We start from the raw sequence: 22,603 nt of genomic DNA, 5'->3' as shown, positions 1-22,603 counted from the left end.
ACCAGCATCTGCAGTTCCTTCCTACACACAGGTTATGCTATATGGTGCAGCTAGTTACAGCTTGCACAAACATGATGGACCAAGTATCTTCCTCCATTGCCGTAACCTTCTGCTTCTGTAGTTAGGATTGTGGTCCACAATAACTGTGCCCGTCTAAAATCAGCATCCACCCGGCAGTGTAATTATTATATCCTTAGAAACTGGAGAGTTTAGTTTGGGCTGTGTAATATTAGAATGAAGTACAAGTAGGTATGCTTGTGAATAGTTTTGCAGGAGTAATGCTGAACTTCCAAGAATTTAATTTGGAGGACATAACTGTGACATTTGTGTCTCTTCGTAGGTGCACTTGCTGCAGCTTATTGTTAAATAACGTTAGGAATGAAAGTAGTGCCGACCCTGCTCCCCTTTCACCTAACTCTCCAATCAGTTGATACAGTGCCCTCCATAATGTTTGGGACAAAGACCCATCATTTATTTATTTGCCTCTGTACTCCACAATTTGAGAATTGTAATAGAAAAAAAAACACACGTGGTTAAAGTGCATATTGTCAGATTTTATTAAAGGTCATTTTTATATGTTTTGGTGTCACCATGTAGGAATTACAGCTGTGTTTATACATAGTCCCCCCATTTCAGGGCACCATAATGTTTGGGACGCATGGCTTAATAGGTGTTTGTAATTGCTCAGGTGTGTTTAATTGCCTCCTTAATGCAGGTGTAAGAGAGCTCTTGGCACCTAGTCTTTCCTCCAGTCTTTCCATCACCTTTGGAAACTTTATTGCTGTTTATCAACATGAGGACCAAAGTTGTGCCAATGAAAGTTAAAGAAGCTATTGTGAGACTGAGAAACAAAAATAAAACTGTTGGAGACATCAGCCAAACCTGAGGCTTACCAAAATCAACTGTTTGGAACGTCATTAAGAGGAAAGAGAGCACTGGTGAGCATACTGATCGCAAAGGGACTGGCAGGCCAAGGAAGACCTCCACAGCTGATGACAGAGGAATTCTCTCTATAATAAAGAAAAATCCCCAAACACCTGTCCGACAGATCAGAAACACTCTTCAGGAGTCACGTGTAAATTTGTCAATGACCACTGTCCGCAGAAGACTTCATGAACAGAAATACAGAGGCTACACTGCAAGATGCAAACCACTGGTTAGCTGCAAAAATAGGATGGCCAGGTTACAGTTTGCCAAGAAGTACTTAAAAGAGCAACCACAGTTCTGGAAAAAGGTCTTGTGGACAGATGAAACAAAAATTAACTTATATCAGAGTGATGGCAAGACCAAAGTATGGAGGAGAGAAGGAACTGCCCAAGATCCAAAGCATACCACCTCATCTGTGAAACACGGTGGTGGGGGCGTTATGGCCTGGGCATGTATGGCTGCTGAAAGTACCGGCTCACTTATCTTCATTGATGATACAACTGCTGATGGCAGTAGCATAATGAATTCCGAAGTGTATGGACACATCCTATCTTCAAACAAATGCCTCAAAACTCATTGGCCGGCGGTTCATTCTACAGCAAGACAATGATCCCAAACATACTGCTAAAGCTACAAAGGAGTTTTTCAAAGCTAAAAAATGGTCAATTCTTGGATGGCCAAGTCAATCACCGGATCTGAACCCAATTGAGCATGCCTTTTAAATGCTGAAGAGAAAACTGAAGGGGACTAGCCCCCAAAACAAGCATAAGCTAAAGATGGCTGCAATACAGGCCTGGCAGAGCATCACCAGAGAAGACACCCAGCAACTGGTGATGTCCATGAATCGCAGACTTCAAGCAGTCATTGCATGCAAAGGATATGCAACAAAATACTAAACAAGACTACTTTCATTTACATGACATTGCTGTGTGCCAAACATCATGGTGCCCTGAAATGGGGGGACTATGTATAAACACTGCTGTAATTTCTACATGGTGAAACCAAAATGTATAAAAATGGCCTTTATTAAAATCTGACAATGTGCACTTTAACCACATGTGATTTTTTTCCATTACAAATTTCAAATTGTGGAGTACAGGGGCAACTAAATAAATGATGGGTCTTTGTTGCAAACATTATGGAGGGCAATGTAACTGTTGCATTGCAGTAAGGACACAGGAAGAGGAGAAGGAAGAGCTTAAGTGTACTGTCAATAACTGAAGATCTTTTTCATTTCCAGATTACGTCTACTTTGAGAATTCATCAAGCAATCCTTTCTTAATCCGAAGAATCGAGGAACTTAATAAGGTATACGTCTAGCATTTAAATGAAAATACAGTCATAAATAACAGCCAGTTTGACCGAGGCATGAGAAAGCAAGACAGCAGCTGATTAACGCTTCACTCTGCAATTCGCCAATTTTTTGAGGTGCACTTATTTTCTGGGATTTCTGTTGTCTCTTTGTTATTACTCAAGACCCTTTGATTACTCTGAGCAAAAGCACGAAACAAATTTCAGTACAGTTGAATTGTCCGATACCTTTAATGTAAATATATTTTTTATTTTTTAAAATATTTATTTTTATTAATGTAAATATTTTTATCGCAGTGATTTCCAGCACAGGCACTGTGATGGTGGTGTGAATATCATGATGTTAACATCGAAGGTATACACAAAATGCTGGAGTAACTCAGCAGGTCAGGCAGCATCTCAGGAGAGAAGGAATGGGTGATGTTTCAGGTCGAGACCCTTCTTCAGTCTGAAACCCGAAATGTCACCCATTCCTTCTCTCCTGAGATGCTGCTTGACCTGCTGAGTTACTCCAGCATTTTGTGAATAAATACCTTCGATTTTTGTACCAGCATCTGCAGTTATTTTTTTACACTTATGATGTTAACATGTTCGGTTCTCTTAGCTCATTCATTGAAACTCTCATCCTATGTCTTTCATAACTCTAATCCCATCCTTCCATTGCTGTCCTGGACAGCTTCCTATTTCCCATCCTATCCAAAACTCTGGCGCCTAAAGTTTCGCATTTTTCTCGTTCTTTCATTCCTTTATTAGCTCTAGAGCTGATAACATTTGTGTTTTTTTAAATCTCATCTTTCTAGATGGCCTTTAAAATGTCCCCTTTTGACAAGCTTTTGGTCATCCTCTCTGACAAAATCGAACCAAAAATCTGACACTGAGTTTCCTGTTGGATATCTCGGACATTTCTTACAGTAGAGTCACTGACAATTGCATGATGTTGTCTCCTCTGTCGTGTTGGTGTTCCTCTACCTCGCCTGATCTATTCTTAGTGATTCCTGCTCGTGCAATTTTATGTACATGTTCGGTAGTGATTTCAGATTGGGTTTGGAGGCTCTGTTTGATGATTTGTGTGGAGTTTGCTAGCTGGAGCTTACAGCATGTCCATTTGGATGAGGTACTCGAGAGAGCTGATGAACAACACCCCTGTACAAATTGGTACCTTTGGACAGACAGCGAATGACTTTATAATCACACAGCTGCTGCTGTGATTGTTCTACATTTTAAATTGGATTTTAAATTTTAAAATGTTTCCCGCATTGGAATGGTCTGGTGGCTAAACCTAAGGGTGTGATGTATTTCCTATTTATCAACATGTTATTTTTGAACTCTATAAAGGGATTGCTTAGTTTCAACCTAACCGCTCTCTTGTTGGACAGTTTTTGTTCTGTGCTGAACAAGCTAAGTAGTCCCTCAGAATGCGAAAAGCATTCAGGAGTCCACAACAGGCTCTGGTAGTTACAAAAACAGACAATGCTGGAAGCATACGACAGATCGGACACATGTGGGGAGAAAGAATTAGAGTTAACGTTTCAGCTTCTTTTACAACATCAATTTGAAGCATTGATTTCTGTATCTCTCAATAGTTACCACCCGTCCTGCTGAGTATTTCTAGCACTTAGATTTTTATGTTCCTGGCATTGCAGTGTTTTGCCTGTGGTGATTAGCCCAAGATGATTTGCTGCTTCTAATCCTCCCAGTGTAAAGCAGTTGCAAATCTTTATGGGGGGGGGCGCGCGTGTGTGTGTGCGCTGAGGAGCGACATGACACAGGTATGCAAAATCAAGGGGGGCATAAAAAGGCCCAATCAGATGGTACATTTCCCCTTGTCAGAGTTATCTAAAAGTAGAGAGCATAGTTTTGAGTGAGGAAATCTGAGGAAACATTTCTTGCAATCTAAAATGCATTGTGTGTGTGTGTAGTTTAAGACAGATACTCTCAACATTTAAGAGGTATTGAGACAAGCAGTTGAATTACTAACACATGCATGGCCGAGTGCTGGTACATGGATTCAGTATCAGTAATGGCCAGCATGGACATGGTGAGCCAAAGGACCCTGTGTGGTCTTCAGTCATGCGTAGGGTTGCAAACTGTCCCATATTAGCCGGGACATCCCGTATTTTGTGTTAAATTGATTTGTTAAATTAGGCCTGGGGGGTGGGGGGGGGGGGGGCTGTAGGCCCCGACGCTGTGGGTCCTGACAGTTTAGGTCCTGATGCTCTGGGTTTCCGACATTTTGGCTCCGGACAGTCTAGGTCCGGGGGCCCGGGCGCCGCCTAACGGAGGTTGCGTAGCAACCCGCCTCCTGGCCCGGGCGGCCCCCATTGGTAGAGCAGGAGCATGTGGCCGCTAGCTGGGTGAGGTCATGTGGGGCGCGGGGCGGTGATGCCACCTTGTCCCGTATTTGGGAATGAGATAGTTGGCAACCCTAGTAATGCTGGTCTTCAAAAGTCCCTAGTGCACTGGTGGCCATTGTACATCGAATCACCTTTGGGGAACCTCGTGTTAATGTTGATTCACTTTAACTGCTAGTTCTGAGTTAAGCAGTCTGCTACGTAAAGGAAGTGCCAGCCTTTGCTTGGAATTCCATTTCTGCTTGTCCACCAAGACAAGATTAAAATCGGGACTTCCTTGTGGGAAATTGCAAGGCCAGTCAGTGTTGCAGGATTCCCTACAATAACTCTCAAGTAAAAGCGGGTCAGGCAGCATCTCAGGAGAGAAGGAATGGGTGATGTTCCAGGACGAGACCCTTCAGACTGAAGAAGGGTCTCGACCTGAAACATCACCCATTCCTTCTCTCCTGAGATGCTGCCGGACCCACTGAGTTACTCCAGCTTTTTATGATACCTTCGATTTGTACCAGCATCTGCAGTTATTTTCCTACACAACTTGCCGCTCCACTGCGATTTCTCCTCAAGATATGTCTACTTTGAAGAAGTTCTCTTCCTCTCATCGACATCAGTCTGAAGAAGGGTCTCGACCTGAAACGTCACCCATTCCTTCTCTCCTGAGATGCTGCCTGACCCGCTGAGTTTCTCCAGCTTTTTGTGATACTCTCAAGCAAAAGTTCAATTTTGATCGTGGATGGCCTCCTGTTTCTTTAAGTAGCATTTTCTCCATTCTTTTGTATCTAGTTCCTCTCCTACGATAATCTGATGAGCGATTTTTCCAATATCAAACAAATTCATTCTCAGTATTGAGAAATGGATGTGCTTTAATTTAAGCATAATATTAAGTACTTCATAATATTGGATTTTTAACCATCATTCTTAATGATTTAACAGCCTTTTGTCACATTTTCCCTGCTAATCTGTGCATCTTTTTGAATATTGCACTTTTTTCTATTGTAGAGGTTGAACTAAAATTCTTTCATTTCATTAAATAATCACTCACACCACCCATAATTAAACTGATGGTGTGGCGCAGCGAGACTGTTTCGGTCGCACGGCTGAAGCCGGCACATGTGGACATTGATCGGCCGGTGCCGGTTGCGCAGCCCCGCCCGCGCGGTCGCCCCCCGTCCACGTTACCCCCGCCAGTGTCTGCTACGACCCCTCCACCTGTCGGTCAGTCGCCGGTCCCTGCGCCGGTCATGGTGCGCACCCGGGCTGGTCGCCTCGTGCGCCCTCCTGTCCGTTTTGTACCTCCGGTTCTTGGGGGGGGGTCCTGTGGCGGTCCCGGGGGATCAGGCCACTCCTTGGGTCAGCCCCCTCGTTACGTGACGGACAGGCGTAAGGGGTTAAAAGCCAGCCCGTGGGGAGGCGTGGCTCATCCCTAGGTGGACTACGCTGTGAGCAGGAGCTCACAGCCTAATAAAGAACCTTACCTTAAACTGCCTGGCGTCTTGCCTTTTCTCTGGCCTCCGCCAGGCCACTACAATGGTATATATTCTGCATCCAGTCATTTATGAATATTGTGAAACTTTTTGAATTATGTAGAGGAGAATTTGCATAAAGTTAGATTACTGCTGGTCAGGTCATTCTGAACCGACCGGGGAGCCGCTGTATTCTACGCTGTTGGGCTTCATTGAAGGTTAGATTTGGGACAGTTGGTTCAGCTTTTATTGGATCTGTTCAACGTTCCATGGATTTTAGCATCCTGCATGATTTGAACCTGGTGCCTATGTCTTTTAGCATTCCTTGAATTACTAATATTAACATTTCCAGAGGCCAGTCCTCTTCTGCATTTCATTCTCTTCAGTATCTGCTCAGTTACACCCTAGATCCTATGGTCTTCAATTAAACTTTCAGATTGGATGGACCGTAAACAATAATCTGTGTTTTAATATAATGGAATATCTGAGCTACTTTGTGATTATCAGACAAGAATTGGCACTGAACCTCAAAGGTTTTTTGAAAGCAGTTGGCAGATGCCTTTAACTTCTGCTGCCCCTTTTGCCACTTGTTACATGTTCAGTTGGCCTTCTGACCCTCCATTCCATGAACCTAAATGGTCAGATCTTATCAAAGAAGTGGCTTTATCCCTCGATAGTTTTAAATCATTACAGTTATCCAGATAATATTATTGATGATGCAGAGTCTCAAATTGAAACGTTGACTATCTCCTTGCCCCCACAGATGCCACTGACTCATTGAGATACTCCAACAATTTATTCTTTGCTTCAGATTACTGCAGTCTCTTGTGTCTCCATCTTGATATTATTAAGAACAGTCTATGAGAAATGTCAGTCCAACCAATTTCTCAAATCAATTGGATCAGGCACCATTTGTGGAAAGACAAGCAGAGTTACGATTTCAGGTCAAACTCATTTTATCAGTCTTTAATCTTGCAGTCATTCGGTATCATGAGTTCAACCCAGCTGGCTATTAAATCTGGTGAGTAAGGAGTTTTGAAAAGCAAAAAAAAACTGCAGGTGCTGGAAATCGAAAAACCAAAATGTTATAAATATGCAGCAGGTCAGACAGCATTTATGTTCATATTATAAAAACAGTTATAATGTTTCAGACAGATGCTTTGTCTTTAGGTCCTATTGTTTTATCTTTATTGAAGCAGAATGTGTAGGCAAATGAGATTAGTTCATCGTGGCATCATGTTTGGCATGGACATTGTGGGCCGAAGGGCCTGTTCTTGTGCTGTACTGTTCTATGTTCTATATGTTCCAATGTCAGTGCGCTGACAAGTCTTACCTTCCCTGAAATACAATTCTTCTACAAAGCAAATAGTCACCATTCTGGCAGTATCTCCCTGTCGAGAGTGGGGTGGGCTAGGGACTGGTAAGGGGGAGAGAACGGTTTCATTCTCTGTGGCCTCCACCCACTCCACTATCAACCCCAGGTTGGAGAGATTTGCCGATGGGTTTGAATTTGTGGCTTAATTTGAACTTAACCAAAGTATGAAGCCCCTGGTGGACTCCTCTGCACGTATTTGTTCACAGACTCCATCCCTCACTCGGTCAACTTTTAATGCCCTTGGTTTCTTGTATTGGGTCCCAATAAATTTCATTTCTTCCAGACAAATAACTGCCTTGTAGATCCAAAATGAGCCTGCCTTTAAAAAAAAAATGAAGCCAGAAGATGCTGATAAAATGCAACACGTCAGGCCAAGCCTGTTGATGGAGAGATACAATGAACATTTCTGGTTGTTAAACTTTCATATGCTGAATAGTTATAATTCTGAAAGGACAGCCCACTCTTTCCCCAACTGCAGCTTGTAGTTTTAGCATCTTCTGTTTTCACTTGTTTTTTTAGCAGTTAAGAAAAAGGTTCAACTTAAAAAAGAGACAGAGACAATGTTCTCTCTTTCCACCCTACTCCCTGTTTGCATTGACTTCTTCTGCTTCTGGCATGACCCAGAGAACTATATTTATCTTGTTTCCAATGTTCTTTTCTGTTTCCAGCCTTAAACCTTTAATCTCCTCTTAAACCTATGTCCCCGGGGCTGTGATCTTCACTGACATCTATTACCAGCCCACTGAATCTCTTTTCACCTTGCACTACATCCCACTGTTTATTTTTCCATCCTCTTAAATCCGGTTCCTTGTTTTCATTATCTGTCCTAGCAGCTCTACTCCCTGTGCTTGAATTTCTGAAACATAAAGAGAACTGGCAGTTCAAACTAGGTACAGTGTTCTCCATAATGTTTGGGACAACGACCCATCATTTATTTATTTGCCTCTGTACTCTGTATGTTCTTCAAACCCGGAGGAAGAGTGGGGAGGGGGGGGGGGGGAATTAAATATTGAACTATTGTAACAAATTGGTGACTGACACAGAAATCAAGTTACCTTGTTTGTAAAATTCAATATTGAGTCCCAAGTGATGGTTCTCTGAGTAATCCCATTCTCCCACTTATTTCCCTGCCACCTATTCATTCTTGCAGATCAGCAACCTCCTAAAATTCTCCTGCCACTCATCTAAACTAGCAGTCTTGGGCAGCAGTATGAACATTGACTTCTCTAACTTCAAATAGCCCTTGCTTTCCCTCTCTTTCCATCCCCTCCCATTTCCCAGTTCTCCCACCAGTCTTACTGTCTCCGACTACATTCTATGTTCCGCCCATTCCCCTGACATCAGTCTGAAGAAGGGTCTGGACCCGAAACGTCACCCATTCCTTCTCTCCAGAGATGCTGCCTGTCCCGCTGAGTTACTCCAGCATTTTGTGTCTATCTGCAATTTACAATTGCCAGTCAGTCTACCAGCAAGGTGGGAAGATGCTGAAGGAAACTCGACAATCAAAGGGAGAATGAATAAAACCCGCATAAGGTGGCACCTGAGGTCTGGATCAAACCCTGGTTGCTGAATGCCAAATGCTTGCCACTGTATTATCCTTTTTGATTTCTTGCAATAATTAAGATGATTATAAATTGGTAGCATAGGGTAATTAGATTTAGATTTTTTAGATTTAGATTTAGAGATACAGTGCGTAAACAGGCCCTTCGGCCCACCGAGACCGCGCCGCCCAGCGATCCCCGCACATTAACACTATCCTACACACACTAGGGACAATTTTAAAAAAAAAACATTTTACCCAGTCAAATAACCTACATACCTGTACGTCTTTGGAGTGTGGGAGGAAACCGAAGATCTCGGAGAAAACCCACACAGGTCACGGGGAGAACGTACAAACTCCGTACAGACGGCGCCCGTAGTCAGGATCGAACCTGAGTCTCCGGCGCTGCATTCGCTGTAAGGCAGCAACTCTACCGCTGCGCCACCGTGCCGCGTTATTAAAGAACTAAAGTCGGGTAGCAAGGATGGTGAACAGGAGTCCAAAGCACACTGAGCATAACTTTGCATGTTGTAGTTTGGAGAGTAGAAATGGAAGGCTGGCACGAATCAAGTCTGGCAGGTCGGCTGAGCTGAGGCTTCAGTGGGTGATGTTAATGGAACTGATATTGGAGTTGATAATTGGCAGGGAAGATTATGGTTATTAGCGTGCAAGTTGAGCCTGGGATGGTGGATGGGGAGCAGTTTGAATTTAAGTGCACGTAGAATGCATCAGGCTTTTCAATATTTAACTAGAGAAAATGGCAGCTTCAAGTTCTGAAACCTGGTGTCTTTTATGATTTGCAATAATTAAGGATTGCAGTTTTCTCTCTACCTTAAAATGCCCTCTCAACTTTATTGCTCTTTCTACTCACTTAGAAAACTAAATGTTAAAAGAGAAATCTGATTACATAATCCGTCGAGGATTGAGAGATTATATAGTGGTGGAGCTGGGAGTTGCATTGATAGAACACTCTGATTAACAATATGAATTTGAAGGATGGATAGAAATTATGAGCATCATGATGAAAGTCACCAGGTTAGATCACAATCAGGAATCAACACTGCATAAAGCCAATGTTATAGAAACTTTGAGAGGAGATAGAGGAGAACTGAAATCAATACGACAGGCATAGAACACGTATTTAATGAAAAGTGGAGAGCTAGTGGAGGAATTGAAATTGATTGTTAGTACAGTTTGCCAGGGAATAAAAAGATTGATTTAGTCACTGCGTATTTCTTGAACAACAAACTGACAAGCTGAGGAATTGGGAATCATTGAAATCACCATCTGATTTGACCTTGAAAACCTGTATTGTTGGTGCAAGAGTGGGTGAAGAATGGAATATAAAGATATTTTATCCAACTTTTATGGATTTATAGACATCTCCACTCTCATCAGCCAGGTTTAGTTTAGAGATACAGTGCGGAAACAGGCCCTTCGGCCCACTGAGTCCGCACCGTCCAGCGATCCCCGCACATTAACACTATCCTACACACTCTAGGGACAATTTATAAATACACCAAGCCAATTAACCTACATAACTGTACGTCTTTGGAGTGTGGGAGGAAATGGAAGATCTCGGAGAAAACCCACGCAGGTCATGGGGAGAACGTACAAACTCCGTACAGACAGCACCCGCAGTCAGGATCGAACCCGGGTCTCCAGCGCTGTAAGGCAGCAACTCTACTGCTGCGCCACCGTGGCCACCCTTAAGTTAAGTTCTCTTAGTTGAAGTAGAGTCTGAAATGTTGGTGAGTATAGGTCTTGTGCCAGTGGCACTGACTTAAGATAAATTGGTGTTCAGATAAAGAACAAGGAATTAATCCGCCTGGCACATAAACCGTTGTACAGTCTCGTGCATTAAGAAAGTTAAAGATGCCTCATGGGTGTTGAAATAAAAGGCAGACGTATACTTAAACTGTGTGAAATATTGACATATCCAAATTACATGTGACCCTGTCCCATTGAAAAAATATTTTTGTCATCTTGCTTTCTGCTAGTTTTTGATTTAGTAATTATATTCTAAATAACAGATCTGTTTTTATTTCACTAATTTTAGACTGCGAATGGCAATGTTGAAGCAAAAGTGGTTTGTTTCTACAGAAGACGAGATATACCAAGCACCCTTATTGGACTTGCAGACAAACATGCAAGTAAGTTTTCATTGTCGCCGTACTAGATCCTCCTTACCGTCTTTATTCTAATTAATTTGCAATGATTTTGGTCCAGCTTCAACATGTAGACCAAATGATTAAATATAAATGCGGAGAAGTTGTGTTGTGCTTGGGGGTGGCAGGAGGCATCCAGGCAGCCAAAAACTGTGTGCAAATTGAGTCAAAGATGTTAAACTGACTGTTTTAAATGATAACTTTTTTAATTCACTGTCAGGAAAGGTTTAGAGCTAAACACGAGGCAAATGGGGCTAACTTTAGGCATCTCGGTTGACATGTTGGGTCGAAGAGCCTGTTTCCATGCTGTATGACTCTAAATTGGCTGTTTCAAAAAATCTCAAACTTGCTGTTGTGATTGGGAGTAGGTGATGACTCCGAATATCCCCCCAACAACAGATAGTGTGAAAGATGGAAAAGTTAGTATTCTCAAGAAAAAATGGCAAAAGCATCTGAGCTGGACAAGGGAGAGGATGTTAGGAGAGAAAAGCCTCCCACAGGCTATGAATGAAGTGATTTATTTTTGTGTTGTAGCTGGGAACATGCTGCTCATAAATGAATGTATAACTTTTAAGGCAACTGATGTCTTGTATTAAAATTAAAATCTAAGTGCTTTTCTTGATGCCCTTTATTTCACAAAATGCTGGAGTAACTCAGCAGGTCAGGCAGCATCTCAGGAGAGAAGGAATGGGTGACGTTTGGGGAAGGGTCTGAAGAAGGGTCTCGACCCCAAACGTCACCCATTCCTTCTCTCCTGAGATGCTGCCTGACCTGCTGAGTTACTCCAGCATTTTGTGAAATAAATACCTTTGATTTGTACCAGCATCTGCAGTTATTTTCTTACACATTTCTGGATGACCTGACCATTGCATGACCATCTCCTTCACCCTTGCAGCAGGGTATGCTTCAAATAGTCCTGATACCTTCAATGTGAAATGCCTTTATTTAGACAATAGACAATAGGTGCAGGAGTAGGCCATTCGGCCCTTCGAGCCAGCACCACCATTCAATGTGATCATGGCTGATCATTCTCAATCAGTACCCCGTTCCTGCCTTCTCCCCATACCCCCTGACTCCGCTATCCTTAAGAGCTCTATCTAGCTCTCTCTTGAATGCATTCAGAGAATTGGCCTCCACTGCCTTCTGAGGCAGAGAATTCTAAAGATTCACAACTCTGACTGAAAAAGCTTTTCCTCATCTCCGTTCTAAATGGCCTACCCCTTATTCTTAAACTGTGGCCCCTTGTTCTGGACTCCCCCAACATTGGGAACATGTTTCCTGCCTCTAACGTGTCCAACCCCTTAATAATCTTATACGTTTCGATCCCCTCTCATCCTTCTAAATTCCAACGTATACAAGCCTAGTCGCTCCAGTCTTTCAACATATGACAGTCCCGCCATTCCGGGAATTAACCTGGTAAACCTACGCTGTACGCCCTCAATAGCAAGAATATTTCTCATAGGAAAGGTCATTGCACTCCTTCAGTACTGTGTTAAGGATGTAATTACTCAGGAGGGGATTGTATTATTGAGTAAAGGATGACATCGTGACAGCACCATACGTAAAGATTCACAAAAGTAATAATGTGGACATTTCCATGCTTTGCTTTCGACAGTGAAGGGCACCACTGGGCCTACTGCTGTTAGTCAGAACAATTCCATTTCATTCCCCAAATTATTTTCCTACAACCAGGGGCGGCAAGTGGCGCAGCGGTGGAATTGCCCGGGCCGAACTATTTATTTATTTATTTATTTATTTTTAGAGATACAGCGCGGAAGCAGGCCCTTCGGCCCACCGAGTCCGCGCCGCCCAGCCATCCCCGCACATTAACACTATCCTACACACACTAGGGACAATTTTTTAACATTTTACCCAGTCAATTAACCTACATACCTGCACGTCTTTGGAGTGTGGGAGGAAACCGAAGATCTCGGAGAAAACCCACGCAGGTCACGGGGAGAACGTACAAACTCCGTACAGACGGCGCCCTTAGTCAGGATCGAACCTGAGTCTCCGGCGCTGCATTCGCTGCAAGGCAGCAATTCTACCGCTGTGCCACTGTGCCGCCTATTATAATTTGGATCTAAAGAGAACCGAGAAAATTTACGAGGATTTTTCTTTGTCGTTGTTTAGGTCCCTGCCTTTCCAAGTGTAGATTAATCTGTGACACAGAGACCATCACACTGAATGTGTAGGAAGGAAGTGCAGATGATACACAAAACGCTAGGTAGACACAAAATGCTGGAGTAACTCAGCGGGTCAGGCAGCATCTCTGGAGAGAAGGAATGGGTGACATTTCGGGTCGAGACCCTTCTTCAGTCTGAAGGGTCTCGACCTGAAACATCTCCCATTCCTTCTCTCCTGAGATGCTGCCTGACCCGCTTTTACTTGAGAGTTATTGTAGGGAATCCTGCAACACTGACTGGCCTTGCAATTCCCCGCAAGGAACGTCCAATTTTAATCTTGTCCTGGTGGACAAGCAGAAATGGAATTCCAAGCAAAAGAATTGCTTCTATTTCTCTTTCCACAGATATATCTGTTCTGAGTATTTCTAGCATTTTCTATTTTTGCATCAGATGTTTAGGTCGATATTGACATTGTGTATTGATGGGAAAGGACATTATAATATTCTTAAAACCTATGTCTTAATGTAAGCATGAAGATTATTTTTCTTGATTTGACCTTGTGGTGTTTATTTTGTGAACACCTCTTTTGAAGCATCTTCTAATGCATTACTACTGTGAAGATATTACACAAGTTGAAATGTTCTTTCAACTTTATTTCCTCATCCAGCTCTTGGGGCTGGATTTCAATTTTGAAATAGTTTTGGTTTGTAGCAGTTATGTAATCAGTTGGTCACGTAACATCTTAACTAACTAGTGTGGCACGGTGGCGCAGCGGTAGAGTTGCTGCTTTACAGCGCCAGAGACCAGGGTTCAATCCTGACTACGGGTGCTGTCTGTGATCAAGTGGGTCTCCCCTCGGTGCTCTGCATTCTCACGCACCCCAAAGACGTACAGGTTTGAAGGTTAATTGGCATTGGTAAAAATTGTACTTTGTCCCCAGCGTGTAAGATAGTGTTAGTGTACGGGGATCGCTGGTGGACTCAGTGGGCAGAAGAGCTATATCTCTAAACTAAACTAAACTAGATTTAGCCATAAATATGAAAGCCCAGGTCGGTACCAAAGCATTGTGGCAGGAGAAGTCATTTTATTAACAGCTTCCGATACCATTAGGTGTCATTGGTGATGAAGCTTTGAATTATTGCTTTGTTTTACCCACAATTACTGGGTTAAAAGGGTGGCAATTGGTGTCACAGCACTGTTATGTGTACTTGCATCTAGCCTATCCTTTATTAATAAACGAAAGGGTTAGTTTTGGGATGGAGATCTGGAGCTCGCTAGTCGCTTGTCAATTGTAAGCTTTTATCTGTCTGGTTCTGTCTGCTTAACATGGCTGCCTGCAGGCCCCCTGGCAGCTGGTGCTGTTGTTCGGAGGGAACAGAGAAGCTTATTTTGGTGTTCTTATTGCATTCCCTTTGATTACACGGGCAGAGATCATGTGATGATGTCTCTGGAGTTTTGGAGATAGACCTGGCAGTTTGCCAAGCAGTATGGCAGGACTGGCTTGGTTTTTGACAGATTAAAAACTGCCACAGAGAGGGAGAGAGAGAGAGAGAGAGACCTTACAAACCATCTTTGCCTTTTGTGAAAATAAGGCTTATAGTTTAGTGATGAAAGAGAGGAATGAATGACTGCCAGAGCAACATGCACCAGTAAGTTTCTTTGAATGCCAGTTGAGCGGAGGACCTGAGGAAAGTTCTGTATTGTTGCCATGAGCTCCTTGCATTGTACAAATCTAACCATACCACGGGTTAGCCACATGGTGTGATGTTTTTGCCGCTCTTAATTTAAGAGCTTTCTGCTTCCAGCTATCAGCCATGATCACATTGAATGGCGGTGCTGGCTCGAAGGGCCGAATGGCCTCCTCCTGCACCTATTGTCTATTGTCTATTGAGTGGATGGTATCAAAGTCCTAGTGGAAAGGACCACTTCCATTTAATAGATTGATCCATTTGCAAACACCTTCTGTGCAAGCTGAAGCATAATTTGTCTCGATCCCATTTTTCTCTCTTTAAGATGTACTGTTTCATGAAGTCTGGAAGAAGGGTTTCCAACTTCCTCACTCTCAAATATGGGACAAGGTGACGTCACCGCCTCGCGCCCCACGTGACCTCGCCCAGCCAGCGGCCACGTGCTCCCGCTCCACCAATGGCGGCAGCCGTTGGTGGAGCGGGAGCACGTGGGCCGCTGGCTGAGTGAGGTCACGTGGGGCGCAGGGCGGTGACGTCACCCTTTGTCCCTTATTTGGGAGTGAGGAAGTTGGCAACCCCTACTAATACGGGACAAGGGCGGTCCCGTACGGGTCAAACTAATTTAGATTTTGTTTTAGGTTTAGAGATACAGCGTGGAAACAGGCCCTTCGACCCACCGCATCCGTGCCGCCCAGCGATCCCCGCACATTAACACTATCCTACACACTAGGGACAATTTATACATTTGCCCAGCCAATTAACCTACATACCTGTGCGTCTTTGGAGTGTGGGAGGAAACCGAAGATCTCGGAGAAAACCCACGCAGGTCACGGGGAGAACGTACAAACTCCGTACAGACGGCGCCCATAGTCAGGATCAAACCTGAATCTCCGGCGCTGCATTCGCTGTAAGGCAGCAACTCTACCGCTGCGCCACCGTGCCGCTCAATTTAGCCCAAAATACGGGATGTCCTGGCTAATGCGGGGCAGTTGGCAACCCTATCTGGAAGCTTACTCTTTTGAAAAGTTACATACACTCACTGGTAAGGGTCAGGCATAACAGTTACTTGGTTAACTGTTATGTGTGACCCTTATCAGTGAGTGTGTGTAACTTTTGCTGCCTTCAATAAAAACTCCGCATGCTACATGAGAACAGCAAACATGGTTACTCAACTTATTTTTCTAAAACACCTCCACTCCCGTTTAACACAAACAGACTGAGGAGCTTTCTTGGTAGTGCAATCCATGTAGAGCATATTCTGAGGCCATCCTCAAGAACTTAACTAAGTTTTCCAAGTGCAAATTGTTAACTTGGTTTTGAACCAGACTCGTATGTGCATTTAAAAAAAACCCTTCAGGTTCTTACTTTCAGGACCGCCAGAGTAAGTTGAGGCTATCCTGTTGAATTATTTGCACTTTCAAGGCTGAGCGCACAATTTCAAGTTTGACTAAAGTACGAGACCAGACTTTCTGCAAAACAGCAAATAGTGTTTCGTGATTTGTTAATTGTTCATTTCTCACGGACTTGTGCAGGTCAAGAGCTGGATAATTGTGACCCGACACTATCAGCTGAAGTCCCAGATGTTCCACAAGAAACGCTGCCTAAAGTCGGTGAGTAGATTGTCAGCTCTCACAAGTTGTCCGCGATATTGCTTGGTTTATGTGGAGATGGCGGCAACGTTTTCTTTTACTCTGAACCAAACGATTAGACTGAGATGGGATCTGCAAAAATGGCATGGTGTATCTGCGATATGTAAGTCTGCCCTATGGGATTCTGTTCTTGTCGAGATCTGTGGGGAATTCGTCTTGCTTTAGAATTAACCTGCAGCATAGATCTAGAAATTGGGTTCCTATGGGTAGCCCTTCAGGGTTTGCTGCACTTGCTTCTTTTTACTTCCTGTCAATCCACCTTGCAAGTAAATTTCTGGCCTTTTCTGCTGTTTGCCTGGTGTTTGCAAAAGTTCATCATTTAAACACGCATAGTGTAAATATGCTTCCTCGTCCGAATGTGTCTTGTTGTCCTCTTGTTTATCTGCCTCAGCGTAAATGTCATAGATTCCTTGTGCTTCTTTGATGACTGTACCAATGCAATCTGGCTCAAAGTGGAAAACTTGACTGTTTTCTGTCATCCTGTCTTGTTGCCCGCCTTTCAATAGAAATAAACATCTACAGTTTAAAAAAAACACTTGGCCTGTTTTAAGCTCTGCTAAAGTCATCGTTGTCCTTATTTTCTTGTTCGCATGTCGGTATTTTTACTGCTGGAATTAAAATTGCATATTAGCACAATAAAAGCCCCTGAGCTATCAATATAAGAAGGAAGTTGACCTTCATTTGATTTCTGGGTAACCAGAATGATGCTAATTTAAGAGTTAAATTAATGAAGATAGATGACCGAAACCTGGCCTGTATTCACTTGAATTGAGGGGGTTGAGTTATGATCGGGTAATGTGTTTAAATGCTGCAAAGATTTGTGAGAGTGACAATGGAAAACTTTGTCCCAGCGAGGAATCAAAAGCAAGCAATTTTAAGAATGAAATCGGGAAGCACACTATTTGAAAGAAAAATTGGAAGTCGTAACTGTGCTTCACTGGCCTTCACAATGATTCAGACTGTGTGTGGTAGACTTTTATTGGTTAAATATATTGAGATATGGAGTTGAAATTGCCATCAAACACAATTTGTTTAAATCACAGATAGGCTTCCTAGAACTAAGCCGCCACCTTCTGTACCTTTCGTTCACTGAGTTTCGGACTGATTTTGTGTATACTCCATCTCCCCATTCCTCAGTCTGATGCATCCTAATGGTGCAGCCAGGAATGGCTAAATTATCTCGGGGATGGACTCAAAACGCTGCAGTAACTCAGCGGGACTGGCAGCATCTCTGGATAGAAGGAATTCTCCAGGAATGTCTCAACCCGAAACGTCACCAATTCCTTGTATCCAGAGATGCTGCCTGTCCCGCTGAGTTACTCCAGCATCTGGTGTCTATCTTCGGTGTAGACCATCTTCTGCAGTTCCTTCCTGCACAAATTATCTCTGGTCTGGATTGTGATTGGAGCTCCTAAATGAAATGTGGGGGGGGGGGGGGGGGGGGGGGGTACAGATGAAATACTGTGTGCTTGTCCCAATGTACACTGCATGGAAAACGGGATGGGTGGTGTTATGGACAATAGACAATAGGTGCAGGAGTAGGCGATTCGGCCCTTCGAGCCAGCACCGCTATTCAATGTGATCATGGCTGATCATTCGCAATCAGTACCCAGTTCCTGCCTTCTCCCCATACCCCTTGACTCCGCTATCCTTAAGAGCTCTATCTAGCTCTCTCTTGAATGCATCCAGTTGGGAGGAATGATCGTCTTAACTTCTCTCAAACTGGCTGTGAGTGAATCAACATGAACCAAATCCAGGGGTAAAATGATTTAGATGCAGATGAACGTTTGCACAACCTCCAAGGTCAGCCCTTCCTTATTTTATTTCCTGTATTATCCATCCTGTTACATTGCCAAATGAAACTTTATGTGGTGTCATATATTTAGGAAGTTTAGGATCTAACAAAAATTTATGAATTATGGAAGAAAGGCTTAAAAAAAATTCCCCCTTTGAATAGGATTTTAAACTCTAAAGCTGGTGATAGCATTAAAAACACTGCATCACATACGTAGCTAATTTTAATTGAGTGTTTTCTATCTTAACTGGGCAATACAGGTTTCTCATCTAACTATGGACATCCATCAGAATATTGGAAATAGAGCTTTCAGTTAGACATGCGTTTTCAGGTTATTGAGATCTTTGTTTGGTGGCTGTCTCTCGAGAACTATCACATTCCCTAAAGTAAGCTCATCCCAATTTATTCCTGTACATGGTATGCATCGGTATTTTTTTGCAATCTTGGAGCTGTCATGAATGTCCAGCTTTATTTCCATGAATTATTGTGATGAATGGGTTCTGTCATCTATTCAAATCGATCCCCTAGTTAGTAAACTTATTAATAAGTCTACCCATTCCTTCAAAATTATAAAACGGTTAACAAGCATCAGCGAACAGTGGTGGCATTTTCTTCCCCCAGTGAAGGTATTTGTTGAAGCAAGCTTGCACTTCTAGTCTAAAATTTCCCGTGCTTGTATTTCAAGAAGTGCGTGCCATCATGAGCATGCCCTGGGTTGGTTTAATTTCACTCTGTCCATCATTTGTAGAAAACTAACTGGCAAGTGATGGGAAGCATTCATGTCTACTGGGAAACTCCAAACTTGACTGGGGATTTGCTCTTGTCTTTTGTTCCGTGCCGTGAAGTATTTCTCCCTGGTATCTTCCTCAGGTGCACACAGTATTTCATTGTCAAGCACTTGGAGATAGACACAAAAAGCTGGAGTAACTCAGCGGGTCAGACAGCATCTCTGGAGAAAAGGTATAGGTGACGTTTTGGGTTGAGACCCTTCTTCAGAAGGCTTCTTCAGCTTTTTGTGTCTATCTTCAGTTTAAACCAGCATCTGCAGTTTCTTCCTGCACTTTCAAGCACTCTGTGTGCTGTGCAGTAGCAGCCGATGTAACTTTTCTTTTAAACTGTAGAAGAGCTGGAGGAGGAAGTGGAATTGGAAACGGAAACAGAAACAGAAACAGAAACGGACAACCCACAGCAGTTGACGGAAAAGCAGCAACACCAGTTGAAACATCGAGAGCTGTTTCTATCACGGCAACTTGAGTCTTTACCAGCAACGCACATAAGGTAACCAAATTCTTGTGCAACTTTTACGTGAAAATGCCAAACCTTGTTCATGAATACCACCTGCATGCTTCCTTTTGGGAGCTGAGCTTAAATATCAAGTCCTTTTGATGTAGGCGGAAATTCTTGTTGCAGCTAGACTATTATGTAAAAAGATAAAATGTGCATTATGCCAATACTCCATTACTTTCCTGAGTCGTTGAAAACTGAACTCTGTTACCATCCTGTATAACATTTACAGGACCAGTCTGGGCAGCCTCCCCCTTTGACTCTGGCATCAACTGGTAACTATACCAGAGAGGCATATCTAGTGGTGCACTAGTTTTGGAAAGCAAGTCTCTGTACTGCAGCTAGCTGAATGGCTGTCCCAGTAACCGTTGCTGTACCCAGTGTTCTCACCTTTGGCTGGCAAATGGCTTCTGTGATGTTGGGGTTCTCAGAAGGAAGTCAGTATAGTGAAAGGCCTGGATAGAGTGGACGTGGAGAGGATTTTTTCACTAGTAGGAGAATCTAGTCCGTAGGTCCTCCTGTCTAGGAAGGATATGAAGAGGAATTTCTTAAGTCAGAGGGTGGTGAATCTGTGCAATTCATTGTCACAGAAGGCTGTGGAGGCCATCGATGGATATTTTTAAGGCATAGAGAGATAGATTCTTGATTCACAAAATGCTGGGGTACCTCAGCACCTCAGAATGATCAGCCATGATCACATTGAATGGCGGTGCTAGCTCGAAGGGCCGAATGGCCTCCTCCTGCATCTATTGTCTATTGTCTATTGTCAGGCAGCATCTTGGAGAGAAGGAATGGGTGACGTTTCGGGTCGAAGAAGGGTCTCGACCTGAAACGTCACCCATTCCTTCTCTCCAAGATGCTGCCTGACCTGCTGAGTTACTCCAGCATTTTGTGAATAAATACCTTCGATTTGTACCAGCATCTGCAGTTATTTTCTTAGATTCTTGATTGGTACGGGTGTCAGGGGTTATGGAGAGAAGGCAAGAGAATGGGGTTGAGAGGAAAAGATAGGTCGGCCATGAGTGAATGGTGGAGAGGACTTGATTGGCTGAATGGCCTAATTCTGCTCCTTTCACTTGTGAACTTGGGATAACTCATCTCTCTTGCCTTTCTGGCTGAATATTGTTATCTGAATGCCTCAGCCGTTTAGTGCCTGCAGGCTGGCCCCTGAATTGGTTGAGGGTGGGAATGCTCCTGAAACTTCATTCCACTGCTCTCCCCTACACGTGTCATTGCCCATCACCATTCAGGACTGGTAGGACTGCAGAATTTTGATCTGATTTTCTGGTTGCACCTTGCTAATATTACTTATTTAACAACTTCAGCACTAAGAAATTAAAAAATATTTTTAGTAATGAGATTAACGTTCATGTAAAGCAACCTGGCTCAGAAAAGGAACAAATTAAACTCTGTTGGCTTACTTCATTGACTAGTAATTTTTTTCCTACATGTTCCTTAAACTTAAAATAGACCCAAAAAGCTGGAGTAACTCAGCGGGACAGGCAGCATCTCTGGAGAGAAGGAATGGGTGACGTTTCAGGTGGACACCCTTCTTCAGACTTAATCTTTAAACTTAATCTTGTTTTACATTTCTTATATGGTTCTTGTTTCACTCTCAAGCCATTCTTTGCAATTTTGTAATGCAATAACTTTTTTCCATTTCATATATTTATTTATTTATTTATAACATAGTTTGTCTTACTGTGTGGTAAATGGCTCCCTGGTCTCAAATAACTGTTTTATATTTGTCAGAAACAGGTGAGACAAGTAAAAACATTGATTTTTAAAAATTATTTCCTAACTCAGATAAAGTAATATTTCACATCTTCTGGCCTTCTGGCTGATGATATATGGCCGTGAGCAACACAAACATCAATTCTCTTCAACGTACCATAAAACAATAAAATATCCCCTTGTAATGGCAGTATTTATAACATGGGTAAGATATAACTGTGTTGACATATTTGACTGGGTCGTTCATGATTTAGGGCAAAAGAACTTGCTATATCCTAAGAGTCTTTTTTTTCCTACTTCTGTGCTTTTAAATTTAACAAGTTGTCTCCTTGTTTCTTGGCAGGGGTAAATGCAGTGTGACACTGCTAAATGAAACCGAAGCAGTCTTTTCATATCTGGAGAAAGAGGTGAGATTTATTGTTACTTTCATCTTTCCCTCTTCGGAAGTCCATAAGCTCAAAACGTCTGCTGAATTCTCTCTCTGCTGAACGTGTGCCATACCCACACGTGTTTTCGACATCGAACTTGTGCACAGTGACCTTAAACACATGTGGCCTAAACTTTATGCTCTTTCATGTGAGCCTGTGTGTGTGGGCTGTATAGTACATATGGGGCACTTGTGCAATAAGCATACGAGTTGGTGTTTTGTAATGAGACGTCGTTATTAACAAATCTATTAGGGACTGCTGCAGAGAAGAAGCACAAGACCTGTCTCAAGTGTTGGCACGTGCAAGCCTTCTGAAGGAGCTATTACTGCGCTGTAACTCGGGCTAACGTAGACAACTGCCATCAGCCTAACCCTATATAATCGTATGCTATTCCCACGTTCACTTACTCATCTGGTCTACTTATTCATGTGGCCAAGTGCATGCACACAGACACAATGAGTCTGTGGTAGGTAGTTGCCTGTGAATGGCTTTGCAGTCAGAGTTCAGTTTTTACCTATCACATTTAAGGGCTTAAAACAAACTGTTCATAGAATGCCGGCTGAATAAAGATAAAAATCACTGCTGCAAACATACTTAAAAACATCTACTCAGTACCTTGGTAGTTCTCTGTGGCAGGTGTATCTAAATGCAGTACTGAGAGAATTAGAGGCTCCTTTCCACTGGATGGAGAAAGAATGTTGGAGCTGATGAGCTTCATTCAGCAGAAGGAAGATTTTATCTTGACCTGCTGAGTATCTCGAACAATT

The 22,603-nt window shown here is 43.0% G+C and overlaps 1 protein-coding gene across 3 annotated transcripts in view; it reads left to right on the top strand.

The window, feature by feature from the left end:
* LOC144611886 (metastasis-associated protein MTA1-like) overlaps nt 1-22,603 on the top strand; it is a 120,290-nt gene that overhangs the window by 37,713 nt on the left and 59,974 nt on the right. For all 3 annotated transcript variants that reach the window (XM_078431217.1, XM_078431216.1, XM_078431218.1), the window contains exons 2-6: nt 2,168-2,235; nt 11,024-11,117; nt 16,479-16,556; nt 19,512-19,668; nt 21,752-21,815. In XM_078431217.1, coding sequence (XP_078287343.1) covers nt 2,168-2,235; nt 11,024-11,117; nt 16,479-16,556; nt 19,512-19,668; nt 21,752-21,815 — 461 coding nt within the window. The remainder of the gene's footprint in view (nt 1-2,167; nt 2,236-11,023; nt 11,118-16,478; nt 16,557-19,511; nt 19,669-21,751; nt 21,816-22,603) is intronic.

The sequence above is a fragment of the Rhinoraja longicauda genome, chromosome 41, assembly GCF_053455715.1.
Source record: "Rhinoraja longicauda isolate Sanriku21f chromosome 41, sRhiLon1.1, whole genome shotgun sequence".
Classification (NCBI taxonomy): Eukaryota; Metazoa; Chordata; class Chondrichthyes; order Rajiformes; family Arhynchobatidae; genus Rhinoraja; species Rhinoraja longicauda.
This window is presented reverse-complemented; position numbering and strand designations above follow the sequence as displayed.